Here is a 15,793-nt window from a genome sequence, read left to right on the forward strand (position 1 = left end):
AAGCAGGGGACCGCTGTCATATTGCTTCCTGAGCGCGGTATGTCGGGGTAGGCATGGGTTGCGGCGCCGTCACTTTCACTTTCCCTCAGAGAGGGGAATTTCTCTGCTCCCTCCTCCCTTCCTGAGCGCGCTCTTTTCAGCGCGCTAGCCCATCACAGGGCTTCTTTCTCTTTGGAATGCCAGCCTCCCCTTTCTGTCATGCCCTCTCCGTCGCTGTTAGCCAATCACGGCGCAGCCGCTAAGCTCCACCCCCATCTTCCAGCACAAGGATTTCCTGGTTTCTCACTCCTTCCTGCGCTGCTTGGGGGACACTTCGGCGTTTCTTCTGCTGCTCGCACAGAATCTCGGTAGGCTCGGCTCTGGGACAGGGATTAGCTCTCCTCGGCAGTCATTCCCTAATATCTGCGGCCATTCAGTGCAGTTCACTTATGCCCAACCCTTCAGGGGATCTCTGCTTCAGGCCCACCGCTACCTATTACGCCTGTGCGCGCTGTAAAAAGAAGTGGGCATCGGGTCAGTCGTCCCCATTCTGCCCCCCCTGCAGTCCTTCCAATATGTCAGCATCTCAGGAACGCACAGAGTCCCAGGCGGAGGGCGCTCTTCCCTCCTCTCTCCCCCCGGAGTGGGCCGTTACAATGTCACAGTCTGTTTCTGACTTGACAAAAGTATCTCAGTCGCTGGTCCAGGTCTTAGAACGATTACCTCAGCTATCCTCAGCCACCTCTGCCCCGACCACCTCTCGGGGTGAGTCGTCCGCACCTGACCGTGACCTTCAGAGAGACAGACAGGGAAGGACTTCTAGGAAGCGGGCTCTGTCCACTTCGTCTTCGAGCTCGCAGGGCCCTTCCGCTCCCAGGCCTCCTTCTCCTTCCTCGGATGACAGCCTTCAGTCAGGCGATGATTCTCATTCGGAAGCTAGCTCAGAGGGGAACAGCGTTTCTAAAACGCGGGACATGGTCGATAGTCTTATTGCAGCTATCTTCCAGACACTGAAACTTAAACAGGATGAGGCTCCAGCTCAGGAAAGCTCGGTTCTCCTTAGGCGAGCCAGACCTCCGTCCCGAACCTTTCCAAATCACAACGATTTCGATTCTACCTTATCCAAACACTGGGAGCGCCCTGAGCAACGTTTCTCAGGTCGCAAGTATTTGGACTTTCTGTACCCCTTTGACGCAGAACTGCTTTCAAAGTGGTCCAAGGCTCCAGAGGTAGATCCTCCAGTATCCCGGATAGCCTCAAAAACGGTGTTCTCTCTGCCAGACGGGACATCGCTCAAAGATCCTACTGACAGGCAGATTGAATCTCTGGCTAAGTCTATCTTTGAGGCATCTGGCGCCTCTCTCTGCCCTATTTTCGCATCCGCCTGGGTGGCGAAGGTCATTTCCGCTTGGGCAAAAATTCTTCGCAGAGGCATCTTAGCGTCAGCTCCTCAAGACGAATTGGCAGATCTTGCAGATCAGATTAACCAGGCGGGAAAATACCTTTTGGCCGCCTCCTTGGACGCGGCCGGCTGCGTAGCAAGGGCTAACAGCAACATAGTAGCTGTACGCCGAGTCCTTTGGCTAAAATCATGGAATGCGGACACTACTTCGAAAAAGTCGCTTACCAATCTGCCATTCCATGGTTCTAGGCTCTTTGGAGCAAAGCTGAATCAGATAATTTCCGATGCCACTGGAGGTAAAAGTACTTCGCTTCCCCAGTCTCGACCAAAACGTCCCTTCAACAGAAGGGGGTTTCGACCATTCAGGCCCTTTCGTCCCTTCTCTGCCACGGAGAGAGCCACTCAACAGGATCGGCCGCCTGCCACCAGGTAGCGGGATCAGAGGAAACCTTCCTACAAACCCGCTCCTCGCTGGAGATCTAGAGGACAGTATTCCAGATCTGCAGGAGCCAATTCCGGCAGATTTTCGTCTAAGTGACGGGTCACCCCCACCTGGAATTTCTTCCAGGGTGGGCGGCAGACTTTCCTTTTTCGCGGATGCTTGGCTGTCCGTTGTAGACGACGCTTGGGTCAGAGAACTCGTCGCATCCGGTTACAAAATCGAATTTGCTTCACTCCCGAACAGACTGTTTTTCCGGTCTCTGCCTCCACGACAGCGGGCCCAGATTCCGGGTTTTCTGCAGGCCATTTCCTCCCTTCTTTCCGCCGGAGTCATTGTTCCCGTTCCCTCAGACGAACGGTTTTCCGGGTTCTACTCCAATCTCTTTGTAGTCCCGAAGAAAGACGGCTCTCTTCGTCCTATTCTGGACCTCAAATTGCTCAATCGCCACGTGAAGATTCTTCATTTCAGGATGGAGTCTCTTCGGTCGGTGATTGCTTCCATGGAGCCCGGGGAATTTCTCTGCTCGGTGGACATTCGGGATGCCTATCTGCACATTCCAATATGTGTGCAACATCAGAAGTATCTTCGATTTGCGTTTCAGGGAGACCACTTTCAGTTCACAGCTCTTCCTTTCGGCCTGGCTTCAGCGCCCCGGGTTTTCACGAAGGTGATGGCGACCGTCATGGCCATCCTTCGCTCCAGAGGGATCCTCATCATCCCTTTTCTGGACAATCTTTTGATCAAGGGTTCGTCTCGCCAGGACTGTCTCCGGAGCCTTCAGATAACCCTGGACACTCTCAGCCGCCTAGGTTGGCTGGTCAACGAGGAGAAGTCCATTCTGATCCCCACCCAGCGTCTGACCTTTCTGGGTATGGAATTCGACACGGAGCTAGCCCGTGTTTTTCTTCCAAAGGAAAAATTTTCAACTCTGTCCAAGGGCATCAGAACTCTCAAGAGGCCTGCTCCCATTCCCATTCGGTTCTGCATGAAGGTCCTGGGGAAGATGGTGGCCTCCATGGAAGCAGTGCCCTTTGCGCAGTTTCACCTTCGCCCCCTCCAGCTGTCTCTGCTTTCAGCCTGGGACAAAACTACGAGGTCCTTGGACCGTCCTATTCGGCTTCCTCTCAGAGTGAGGCAGTCCCTCACTTGGTGGCTACGGCCAGCGTCAGTTCTCCAAGGGAGGTCCTTCCTTCCGCCTCAGTGGCGAATCATCACCACCGATGCGAGCCTTCTAGGATGGGGAGCCGTGTTCCATCAGAAAGCGGCCCAAGGCCGCTGGAAGCCTCAGGAGTCTCTCCTTCCAATCAATCTTTTGGAGATCAGGGCAATTTTCCTGGCCCTTCTTCACTGGCAGCCCCTCCTCTCCGGCAAGCCGGTCCGTATTCAGTCGGATAACGCCACGGCCGTGGCGTACATAAACCATCAGGGGGGCACGCGCAGCAAACAAGTAATGTCAGAAGTGGCCAAGATATTCCGCTGGGCAGAACGTTACGTTCCGACGATCTCCGCCGTCCATATTCCAGGGGTGGAAAATTGGGCAGCCGACTTTCTGAGTCGCCAGGGCCTAGCGTCCGGCGAATGGTCCCTGCACCCCGCGGTTTTCTCTCAGATATGCGACCGTTGGGGCACCCCGGATGTCGATCTCATGGCATCTCGGATGAACCACAAGGTGCCGCAGTTCGTAGCCAGGTCCAGGGACCCTCTAGCCGTCGCATGCGACGCACTGGTGACTCCGTGGTCCCAGTTTCAACTTCCGTATCTGTTCCCGCCTCTGGCATTGATCCCTCGGGTGGTCAAAAAGATAAAATCGGAAGGCGTACCAGTGATTCTAGTCGCTCCAGATTGGCCAAGACGGCCTTGGTACGCGGAACTGGTCAACATGCTCGCGGACGTTCCCTGGAGGCTTCCGGACCGACCTTCTCTCGCAAGGCCCCCTTTACCACGAGAATTCTCAGTCTCTGAGTTTGACGGCATGGCCGTTGAGACCGCAATTCTGAAGGAATCAGGTCTGTCCAGTCAGGTTATTCAAACTATGATCAGAGCCAGGAAACCAGCCTCTTCCAGCATTTACTATAGGTACTGGAAGGCTTTTTTCCGTTGGTGCGATGATAAAAGAGTCTTTCCAATGTCTTTTTCTATCCCGTCTATCCTAGGGTTTCTTCAGGCTGGGTTAGACGCGGGTCTGTCCCTCAGTACGCTCAAGGGCCAGGTTTCTGCTCTCTCTATCCTCTTCCAAAGAGCTAGCTTCTCTACCACAGGTCAAGACCTTTCTACAAGGGGTTTCCCACGTGGCTCCCCCTCATCATTCACCAATAGACCCGTGGGATCTCAACCTCGTCCTTAGCACGCTCCAGAAGGCGCCGTTCGAGCCTCTCCAGGACATTCCTTTGTCCCTTCCCTCTTGGAAGGTCACCTTTTTGATCGCCATTTCATCCATCAGAAGAGTTTCTGAATTGGCGGCCTTGTCATGTCGTTCCCCTTACCTCATTCTCCATCAGGACAAAGCCGTTCTCAGGCCCGTTCCTTCTTTTCTTCCAAAGGTGGTTTCCGCTTTCCATATCAATGAGGATATCGTCCTTCCTTCTTTTTGTCCGGCTCCATCTCATCCTCTTGAGAAGTCTCTCCACAAACTGGACGTAGTTAGAGCCCTGCGTGTCTATCTTGCCAGGACCTCTTCCTTTCGTCTGTCCGATTCCTTGCTGATCATCTCTGAAGGTCGCCAGAAGGGCCTTCCGGCTTCCAAATCCACGACCGCTCGCTGGATTCGTTCTACCATTCTGGAAGCGTATCGTCTTCAGGAAACGCGGCCCCCTCCGGGAGTAAGAGCTCATTCCACTCGGGCTGTGGCGGCTTCGTGGGCTGCTCGTCACCAGGCCTCGGCCATGCAAATTTGCAAGGCTGCAACCTGGTCATCTTTGCACACCTTCACGAGGTTCTACAGGGTTCATACCCAGGCTTCGTCTGATGCTGTGGTTGGTAGGAAGGTTCTGCAGGCGGCGGTGGCTCACCGGCCGACCTGAGCCTTTCGGTTACCTTCGTTCCTTTTTGCTGTTCCCACCCTTGGGACTGCTTTGGGACGTCCCATGGTATTCTGTGTCCCCCAATAAGGCGATAAAGAAAGATGGATTTTTGGTTCTTACCGTAAAATCTCTTTCTTGGAGCCTTCATTGGGGGACACAGCTACCTCCCTGTTTAAGTTGTACCGTGTTGGGTCTTAGAGTCCCTTGTTGGGTTGGTACATATGGTTCGAGTTTTTCTCGTTGCTTCTCCTACTGCTTTTTCACCAACTGAGGTGCTTGGTGCCTGTCGGTGGGTGTATACTGCCGAGGAGGAGCTAATTTTCTTGTTTTTGCATAGTGTCAGCCTCCTAGCAGCAGCAGCATACACCATGGTATTCTGTGTCCCCCAATGAAGGCTCCAAGAAAGAGATTTTACGGTAAGAACCAAAAATCCATCTTTTGTGTACTCATCATACATCTACTAATACCCCATGTACCACTGAGTCAACACTGGTACTGCCGATTGCAGGATGCGTCTGCCAAGAGCTGCATCCGCAGAGGCCTGAAATTGAAATTAGTCAATGTTTGTAAAGGTATGCAGGATGGACCAAATTGCAGCCTTGTGGACAGGCCTGAGAATGAATTTGGAAATGTTTTGTAAAGGCATGTAGGCTGGACTAAGTCTCAACGTTGAAGACCTGGAGCCAAATGGCCTAAGAGGCGCCCACTGAGCGGATAGAATGTGCCTTAATCCTTGCTGGGACAGGTGTGTCCCGGATACGGTAGGATTCCTGAACAGCCAAGCAAATCCACCTGGCTAGCGTGTTTTTTTTTTTTTTGAAGCGGCTAGATCCTTCCTATGCCCCTCTGGAAGTATGAACAGGGCATCGGACTTGTGGAAGGGAGCCGTCCGCGAGATGTACCGTCTCAGAGCCCTAACCACATCGAGGGTATGGAGGGTCTTCTCAATGCGATGGACTGGTGCCGGACAAAAGGAGGGCAAAACAATTTCCAGATAGAGATAGAAAGAGGATACGACTTTGGGCAGGACGGACGGGGACATCCTGAGAACTGCTTTGTGCTGATGAAACTTCAGGAACTGATGACGGCAGGACAGGGCCGCAAATTCCGAAACTCGTCTGATTGACGTACTTGCCACTAGAAAGACCACTTTCCAAGACAGAATAGGTAGTGGTATGTCCTGCAACGGTTCAAAAGGAGCCTTCTGTAGGCCCTGAGAACCAAGTTAAGGTCCCATGATTTGAATGGCCCTTTATAGGGAGGCGCTACATGAGAAACTCCCTGAATGAACGTCTTGACTTGAAGTTTTGTGGCAACTTTGCGTTGGAATAGCACTGACAAGGCTGAAATTTGGCCCTTGAGCGAGCTAAGTGCGAGGCCCGACCTTAAACCTGACTGAAGGAATTCCAATATGGCAGGAATGGAAAACACTAGAGGGGATCGACCATGATCCTTGCACCACGAAACGAAGGTTTTCCAGGTGCGGTGATAAATGCGCATGGACTCGAACTTCCTAGCACTAATCATGGTGGAAATCACGACATGTGAAAATTCAGCCTGTGCTAAAAACCAGGATTCAACGGCCACGCCGTCAAATACAGGGCCCCGGAGTTCCGGTGGTAAATTGGACCCTGAGAGAGTAGATTCATGCAATCTGGAAGTCACCAAGGGACGTCGGCGACTAGTTGTACTAGTTCTGCGTACCATGCCTGGCCAATCTGGCGCGACTAGGATCACTGATACAAAGGTTCAGCCGACAGCACACAGATTATTCAGTTGGATGCACGCTCCAAAGTCCCAGGACCCATGAGGAACAATAATACCAACAAAAATGTAGAGGGAACAGCATCCAGTCCAGGTGAAAAATTCAATTCCTTTATTCTGCCATCAGTACAACGTTTCGACCATAACAAGGTCTTTTTCACCCGGACTGGATGCTGTTCCCTCTACATTTTTGTTAGGATCACGGATACGTCCTCTGCTCCGATCTTCTTGATGACCCTCGGGAGCAAGGGGAGAGGGGGAAAGATGTACGGGAGCCGGAACTGGTGCCACGGCAGAACTAGGGTGTCCGCTCCGATGGCGATCGGGCAATGGATCGAGGAATCCTGTTTAGGCTTGAAGCCATGAGATCCACATCCGGAGTTCCCCAACAACAGCAAATTTGCTGAAAACCTTCCGGATGAAGAAACCACTCTCCCGAGTTAAGGGCTTGGCAACTGAGAAAGTCTGCTGCCCAATTCTCTATGTCCGGGATGAGGATCGCTGAGATGGGCGAACGGTTGGACTAGGCACAATGAAGGATGTGACTCACTTCGTGCATGGCCATGCTGCTCCGAGTACCCCCTTGACGGTTGATATACGCTACAGCTGTGGCGTTGTCAGATTGGATCCTTATGGGGAGACCTTCGAGGAGAAAGTGGAAACTCAATAGGGCTAATTTGATCGCTCGTGTCTCCAAGACGTTGATGGGGAGATGACTCCCGAATTGACCAACGACCCTGTGGTGACAAAACACTGCACCCCAGAAGACTTGCGTCGGTGGACACCAACAACCATCGTACTTGGAGAAAAGACCTCCCTTGACTCAGGGAGGATTTCAATGTCCACCACTGGAGGGCTTGTCTGATCCACAGACACAGAAGGCACCGACGGTCCAGGGAAGACGGGTTTTTGTCCCATGTCAACAGCAAGGCTTGTTGCAAAAGGCGGAGATGGAATTGCGCGAATGGCACTGCTTCCATTGCTGCCACCACCTTTCCGAAAACTCTCATGCTGAAACGAATAGAATGAGAGACCAGACGGGAAAGAGTCCGTGCTGCCTGTTGCAAAGCTCGGGCCTTCTCTGGAGGGAGAATGACCAACCCGCGGGAAGTGTCCAAGACCATTCCCAAAAGGGAAATCTGCTGGACAGGTGTTGGGGAAGACTTTTCAAAGTTTATCTTCAGACCCAGGCGAGAAAGTGTATTTACTATGATATTCACAGATTTCTCGCAGGCTGGAAGGGATGGACCCTTGATTAACAGGTCGTCCAGATAAGCCAGTACCACTACTCCCCGAACGGTGAGAATGGCCATGACATCCGCCATGTCCTTGGTATAGGCCCTGGGGGCGGTGGCAAGACCGAAGGTTAAGACAACGAACTAGAGTGTTCTTCTCGAATTGCAAAACGCAGGAACTGCTGGATGATAGGAGCTACCCCCTTTTGCATGGAAGCGACACCGACCGGAGGAATTCCATTCGGAATCGCCGTACTTTGACAAACTGATTTAACAGCCTGAGGACTAGTATGGACTGCATCGTTCCTTCTTTCTTTGGAACCACAAAGAAAGGTTTGAATAAAAACCGCTGAACCATTCTAAATGACAGCAGACAGTCGCCTACTTTGTTGGTGTCGGCCGGATACCACAACAAGTCAGAGTAGAGGATCTATGAGATCTGTTTCCTTAGATCCACATGCTGTCGTGTCGGCCTGGGTTTCCAAGAGCGGTTAGGTTTGTGAGAGACTTGGGAACCTCTCTCTCCAAGCGGGGACCTTTCCGGAAGATAAGGTTGTGGAGGACCAGCTGGAGCTGTTGCGAAAAAAGGTCGAAAAACTAGTTGGCTGTGGATTCCGAAAACTGCCGCTCAGCCGCTTGTTGGGGAAGAAGCCTACTCTCATCCCCCCGGAAGTGTCAGAAAAGAGCTGGTCAAGTTTCTTGAGCAAACAGTCGACCAGTTTGATACGGCAGAGAAGTAGTCTTTAATCTCTTGGAGGTGGAATCTGCCCGCCAGTCGCGTAGCCATAGGGCTCTCTGATGAAGACTGCATTAGCGGTTGTCTTAGCAGGGCAATTAACGGCATCTAAAGAGGCATCTACTGCAAAATCCCCTGCGTGAATTATCTGCTTGGAAGGCAGTAATTAAGACTTCTGCCCAAGTGGCCATGCCTTAGCCACTCAAGTCGCCGCGAAAGATGGGAAAAAAGCCGCTCCTGAAGCTCCAAAAAACTAAACTGGCGAGATAGCCAATTTGACGATCGAAGGGGATTTTGACTGAAGAGCCCTCAGAAAAGGATCGAAGCGTTTTAGGAGCAAGACACAATACAGGAGAATACACCAAGGGGGACTGTAACCAATTCTTCAGCAGATATGGAGTAAAGGGAGTATTCAGCCTCGATAGGCTTGTGCCCATTAAACCGCTTATGAAAGTTGCTGACTGACTGTCAGAGAATCAAGCGATACATGGACGTTTGGGGAATTCTGAGGGACTGACGTGTCAGACTCAAATTCAGAGACATGTTCTCTGCGAACATTAGGAAAGGGAGAGCGAGAGACAAAACTCACAGATGCTGAATCGCAAGTGAGACTAGGGGACGCGTCATAGGTCCGCTTTCTAGAGACCTGAGGATCCCTTGAACGAGCACGGTCTCTGCAGGCGGACGGTTCCCGGCCATCGCCAAAGCCCTCCTCGGGAAGTAAAGACGCATTCTGACATAAAGAGGATTCCCTGAGGAGTCTATAGCCTTGGTCAGTGACTCCACAGACCGTGACAAGGACGCGGCCCACACAGAGGGACTCAACGCAGGGAGCAGCTTGCAGCGGATGGAGTTTTAGCACAAGCCGGGTCATAATCCGTGCATAGCGGATTAGTCTGGGTACTAGGCAAGGCAGTCTTGCAAAAGGTACCAGCTGCAAAGAACGCAATGCGCTTCTCATTAGCCCCCTTTTTGCTTCATTAGACTGAGACATAGTGCCCTTGAAAGGGTTTCAAGCAGAGACTGGGCTGCAGCTGCAGGGAATGTGCAGCAAAGGGTTAAGCTTTGCTCTGAGGCAGATGCAGCTTACCTGCGGTCCTGATGCTGTGTCCCTGGGAGGAATATCGGTGGCCCTGTAGCATCACCAGGTGTTGTCATCCGTATGCGCATCCCCCGCAGCTGTCCCAGAAACCGAGGGGTAGAGAAGGGGTTAAGGATATGGCCCCCGAGACTAGCAGGGCACGTCTCCTATAGAGGGAGAGCCGCCAAAGACGTGGGCGGCAGCTGTAACGGTGGGCGGCGCTATGTAAACTGCAGCCTAGTAGGCCGAAAAGCCGGGGACTACATGTTTGGGCCTGCTGCAGCGAGAACCAGGTGGGCGGCACTATGTAAACTGCGGCCTAGTAGGCCGAAAAGCCGGGGACTAAATTTTTGGGCCTGCCCACGGCGAGCGCTGGGTGAAGGGGGGAGCCGCAACGGGGTGCTGGTATGCCGCCGCTGAGACTCGGTCAGCGCTTTTCCCAGGGACCAGGACCCGACCCCATACCTCCAATCTGGTGCACGCGCCATCTGCACTGTCCAGGAGCCTGCAGTGTGTTTCATCCCATCTTCAGATTCTGAGGTAAAAAAAGCCCCCGGGCGATGTAGCAGAGCCGGAGAGGTTGTTACAGGGGTATCATCCGAAAGCGCTGGTCAAGTCTTCTCCTTGCGTTCGCCCTCGTATCCGTGTGGGGGTACCGGGACCGTAAAGGAACCATCGCCAGAAGAATCAGCCCCAGTCGTCGCAGGAAAGTGTACGGGGAGGTATACTCCGTGTGCTTGCCTGTTATTGGTTCGGGGGAGAGCGGGCCGTAGAAAGGAACCGTCGCCCCCTTCACTCCGTTAATTAAAAAATAAAAATTTACAGAAAATTCAAAAATAAAATAAAAACGGTGGGGTCTGAAGCCAGACCCAAGTGCCTTCTGCAGACACTAAGCAAGAACTGGGGAATTCCCAGCCAGCGAGAGTGTGTATACTGCAGGGGAGGAGTTAACTTTTTTCTGTGTTTACTTAGTGTGCTCCTAGTGGCCAGCAGCATAACACACACTGTCTCTGTCCCCCAATGAAGCGTAGGAGAAATAACATTGTAGGATTTTGCTTTTCTGAATGGATTTATTCATCCACAGTGATTTTTTTTCTCAGCTCATTTTATACATTATGTGCGTCTCCCATTAAGTCGGGTACAGTTGAAACCAGAAGTTTACATGCACTATATAAGAAACATATGCATGTTTTTCTCAATATCTGACATGAAATCAGAATAAACCTTTCCTGATTTAGGTCAATTAGGATTACCATAATCTAATATATAAAGCTCAAGTGTGTGTATGATGGGTATAAGGGCACGGGCCTATGGGATGGTGGATATGTATGATGGGTATAAGGGCACGGGCCTATGGGATGGTGGATATGTATGATGTGTATAAGGGCACGGGCCTATGGGATGGTGGATATGTATGATGCGTATATGGGCACGGGACTATGGGACGGAGGATAATTATAATTTGTTATAACTAACCACAGTTAGTTGCTGTGCCCGGGCAGCGCTGAGCTCTTCAGCTAGTTATTATTTGCCAAATGTCAGCATAATGGGAGAGAGAATGTTTTAAGGCATTTCTATTACTTACTGCAAAGTCAAACAATGCTGCATTGTTCTAATCTAAACTCCTTTTCATACCCAATTGTGACTATTCTGATGTTGAAGAATATGAGCAGGCTTGTTATAGCATAAATCAAATAATTATTTTCATTCCTTTCACCCCTATCACATATCCAATCTACAGATAGCCCCTATTATTTAATTTAATATGTAGTAAATCATGCTGGAGCTTGCACGTGAGCACAGGATGCCTGGATATTAGTACAATCCTTGCAGTCATCATTTAAGGCAAGTATTTCTTTATATTAGGAGAACACATACTATACACATTTTATTTACATTTTCATGGCTAGAGAACTTCATTATCGCATGTAGAATCCATGTTTGGAGTATTATATGATGTTTTACATTCTGAAAAGTGTCATGTCATACACACCTTGTGACCCAGCTGGGCTGCTTCTCCTCGTGCGGCTGTAGTGATAGGATCTATCAGATGACCGATCTCCTGTACCACAGATGTTAGCTGTTCCTGAAGAGCCTTAAACATGAAAAACAAGACACAGCCATTTATGACACAGTATAACGGTGCCGACCTGACACTGTGTGTAGGTTCCAGTGCACAATCCTGCTGACAGGTTCCCTTTAATAGAGTTTATTTTTGCACTGACAGGGACCCTGTCAGTACATCTTGCATAAAAGCCATATTCTAGTCAGGCTGGAAGCGCAGTGGACTTAAAAACCACAGGTGAAATGCACTCACTCTCCTATTTGCACTTGCAACCTGATTTGCATATGACTTCTAGTAAGATTTTTTTATGACTAGCATGTCCGTCCTCTACAAAAAGGTATTATTTTAATAGGGGTATGAGCACCAATATTGCCATACCTTTACTCCATTTGTAAAGTTACCTTTACTGGTTGCTGCAAGGCAATCTTTATGTAAAGTAGACTACAGAATTGTCTTTTTTCTCAATGCAACGTGTTCAGGCTGATGTATTCTACACATGGGTTAAGGACCAAGAGAACTGGTAATGGGTAATGATTCTGATAATTGCATTATCTTTAGAGCAGGGGTGGGGAACGTCCGGCCCGCGGGTCGTATACGCCATATCATCTTGTGCGGCCCGCAGCCACTTTATGCATTTTTTGGCTGCGGGCCCTTTAAGAGGTGCGCGCGGTATTGTGCCACCCCCACCTCAGTCTTCCGGCTGCTTCAAGGGTCTCACGTGATGATCCGCCCCGCCTCATTCCCTGGCAGGTTGCTTAATAACTGCCTTTGCGCTGCCTGATGGGAAGCCACAGAGTGCCCTCGCTGTGATCTCTCCCCTCGGCCCCCCTCCTCCTCACAACACGGAAGCATTGAGGCGGCCGAGGGTTCCCCGGTGTCTGCTTGTTCTCAGCGCAAGCTGAGTTCCTCTCTAGATACCTGCAGACCGGCCCCAGCAGCCCCCTTCCATCACTAAGAGGAGGTAGGTGGTGTGGCAGGCAGGGCAGGTGGGTGTGTGGGAGGTGGGCTGGTATGATGGATAGTGCTGTAGTGTGGGTGATAGGAGCGGAGTAGCAGAGCTGGGTATGATGATTAGCGGTGTAGTGAGGGTGATAGGAGTGGAGTAGCAGAGCTGGGTTAGATGGATAATGGTGTAGTGTGGGTGATAGGAGCGGAGTAGCAGAGCTGGGTATGATGATTAGCGGTGTAGTGAGGGTGAAACGGCTGCACTGGGGAGACGGCTGCAGTGTGCAGGGTAATCACGGTACCTCAGGCCCCATGTACCCCCCCATGTGCTGTATACCTCAGGCCCCTTGTACCCCCCCATGTCCTGTATACCACAGACTCCATATACCACCCAAATCATGCAAATGCGTTGACAAACTAAATCTCCGAGCACGCCAAAAGACTCGGAGGACGCCCGAGCATGCTCGGGAAAACCCGAGCAACGAGTATACTCGCTCATCATTATTAATAACTTTATAAGGCCCCCCGAACGATATTATAAAATTCCAAATGGCTCTTGGCAGAAAAAAGGTTACCCACCCCTGCGTTAGAGTTTCCAAGACCAAAGCTTCACTTATATTGCTTGCATGAGGAATTTACTAGTCACTATTACCTCTAGTGAGATGTCATCCCGCATGGCTAGATTCTGGCTGACACTTGCAAGAGATGCTTGTTCAATGTCTCGAATACATCTGTTGATGCTGTCGATGGACTGGTCACACTCTCTCTGCCCAGGAGCTTTGTCTCTACAATAATACAAGTATTATTCATTAAAATGAATAACAAAAAAAAATTCAGAACAACAGTGATTCACTTTCTTTCTCTCACTCAACGACAAGCATTAAACCCCAGGTAGTCTACTGAAACAGAGGGTAAAAATGATAAAATAGTCAAAGTAAGGATTACCCAACACTTATCTTGTGGTTTTGTAATGTGTTCTGAAAGTGATTATTGCACTTATGGCAGATATACTCTGTAGACTGCAGTTATGTCCACACAGGACATATTCCTCCAGCATTTCTGTAGCGAAAATTTTGCAGAGGACAGAAACCACTTGGTGGTCTTGTGTATAATTATTTCTAATGTCTTTCAACCCTTTCCTTAGCTGAATGGCAAGTTGTTTCTTCTATACATGACTGCATGATCCTGGCCATCAGTCTACCACATGCAATGAGATTGGTGCAGTCATAGTACTAACAATTTGGCGTCAGTTTATAAGAAAGATGTTTAAAAAAATCTTTCAAAAATTGGCATTTAGAGAGCACAGAAAAAAGTACAACTGCCCAATGTATGTTTGTTTGCTTTCCTATCCACAATGGTTAACACAAAAGGGAAAGTTGATCTGTAAACAGTACCTATCCGCAATGGGGGTACCAACAAGGGTACCTATCCGCAATGGGGGTACCAACAAGGGTACCTATCCGCAATGGGGGTACCAACAAGGGTACCTATCCGCAAGGAGGGTACCAACAAGGGTACCTATCCGCAATGGGGGTACCAACAAGGGTACCTATCCGCAATGGGGGTACCAACAAGGGTACCTATCCGCAATGGGGGTACCAACAAGGGTACCTATCCGCAATGGGGGTACCAACAAGGGTACCTATCCGCAATGGGGGTACTAATTAGTGTACTTATCCACAATCAGGGCACCAATACGAGTACCTATTATCAATCGAGGTACTAATAAAAGAATCTAGCCCCAATCTGGGTACCAATACAGACCTTCCAGCCAAAGTGGATCCCACAACCCTCCGTAGCCTCTTTCACACTGATCTCCCTTTTTACATGAATCCAAAAAGTGACAGAAGACAAAGGTAAGCAGTTCTATGTCAGTGGTGGAGCCCCTTCATTCTTAGGAATGGTGGGGTTATTAGTGGCAAAACTTGCTCTGATCATACAGTTATGGCATATCCAAGCATCACTTTATAAAATGAGAACACCCCTTTATAACCCCATGACCACAACTACTGGGTAAGTGCTATTCATACCTGATCGATGTAATTAAACTTTTGATAGAGTCCGAGACAATTCTAGAGTGACCAGCCAGACTAGACCATGTTGGTGGATCTTTTGGATTGATTGCTAAAGAACGGGCTGTCTTGATAAGTGATGATGAACTCTCTAGCATCGTGACAGCAGACACCAAAATAGGCTCCTGGGCTCGAGCCCCCTGTGTGTGATAAATTATTATACATTTAACTATTTTTACGGGAACAAATAACCACAAATTTTTTTTGTGAATTGCCCTAATTGTAGAAAGCGTTCTTGTATTGGAATGGAAGTCAGGAAATGTAAGTCAGCTCTTACCATAGTAACAGATGTAACCGAAACCTCAGGGATCGTAATAAAATACCAGAAGGGTCTGAAGGGCATCTGCCAGATTTCTCTATATGAAGGTAATTCATTACATACTGAAAAGCCAGATTAGGGTTGCCTTCAGGCAGTCGTAGTACTGTTCCATATATCTATGTATAAAGTTTTAAATCTAGATTGAGTCAAGTCAGGACAAGGCAGAAGAAGCTTTTAAAGGTTTTGTTTTAAAAGAACGTTTGCCAATAAGAACGTGTTCCTGCACTTTGTACTTGTGCAGAAATGCTTTTCTACTACCTGAATGTGGCATTACAGCACTGGTCAGGTTTTCAGTTTGACAGGAAGCAGAAACTTTGAAGATGGTGAAGAACTGGAACATAAAAGTAATAGAAAGCTGCATGACTTCTCATTATATAATGAGTGACCATAGATCATATTAATCCAGAAAACTGTTGTAAATTTAGATATTCTGTATAAATTGAACATTTTCCTGGAGATCTGGCAATTTTTAGATTTTGGTTAAAAAGATGAAAATTAAAAAGTAATAAACTCATATTACATCCCTACACACGTTTTCAGCAGCCCCGGCACAATGTGAAAATACTTGACACTTTACAATAATGGAGAGCTTTATTAAACTTTACATCAAAGAGTAACCCTTTGTAAAAAAGACTTAGTGTTTATAGTTAAAGATATTCCACCAGCAGAACCTTTTAACCCCTTTAAAAAAACAAAACAAAAGTAGGATGTGCAGAGTTTATATACTGTATGT

The 15,793-nt window shown here is 49.3% G+C and overlaps 1 protein-coding gene across 2 annotated transcripts in view; it reads right to left on the minus strand.

The window, feature by feature from the left end:
- Positions 1-15,793, minus strand: part of TLN2 (talin 2) — a 320,242-nt gene that overhangs the window by 68,552 nt on the left and 235,897 nt on the right. For both annotated transcript variants that reach the window (XM_073579419.1, XM_073579418.1), the window contains 3 exons: positions 14,700-14,881; positions 13,322-13,454; positions 11,653-11,754 (listed from right to left, as the gene is read on the minus strand). In XM_073579419.1, the coding sequence (XP_073435520.1) occupies positions 11,653-11,754; positions 13,322-13,454; positions 14,700-14,881 (417 nt within the window). The remainder of the gene's footprint in view (positions 1-11,652; positions 11,755-13,321; positions 13,455-14,699; positions 14,882-15,793) is intronic.

This window comes from Dendrobates tinctorius, unplaced genomic scaffold, assembly GCF_039654945.1.
Source record: "Dendrobates tinctorius isolate UK_male_01 unplaced genomic scaffold, ASM3965494v1 ptg000062l, whole genome shotgun sequence".
Classification (NCBI taxonomy): domain Eukaryota; kingdom Metazoa; phylum Chordata; class Amphibia; order Anura; family Dendrobatidae; genus Dendrobates; species Dendrobates tinctorius.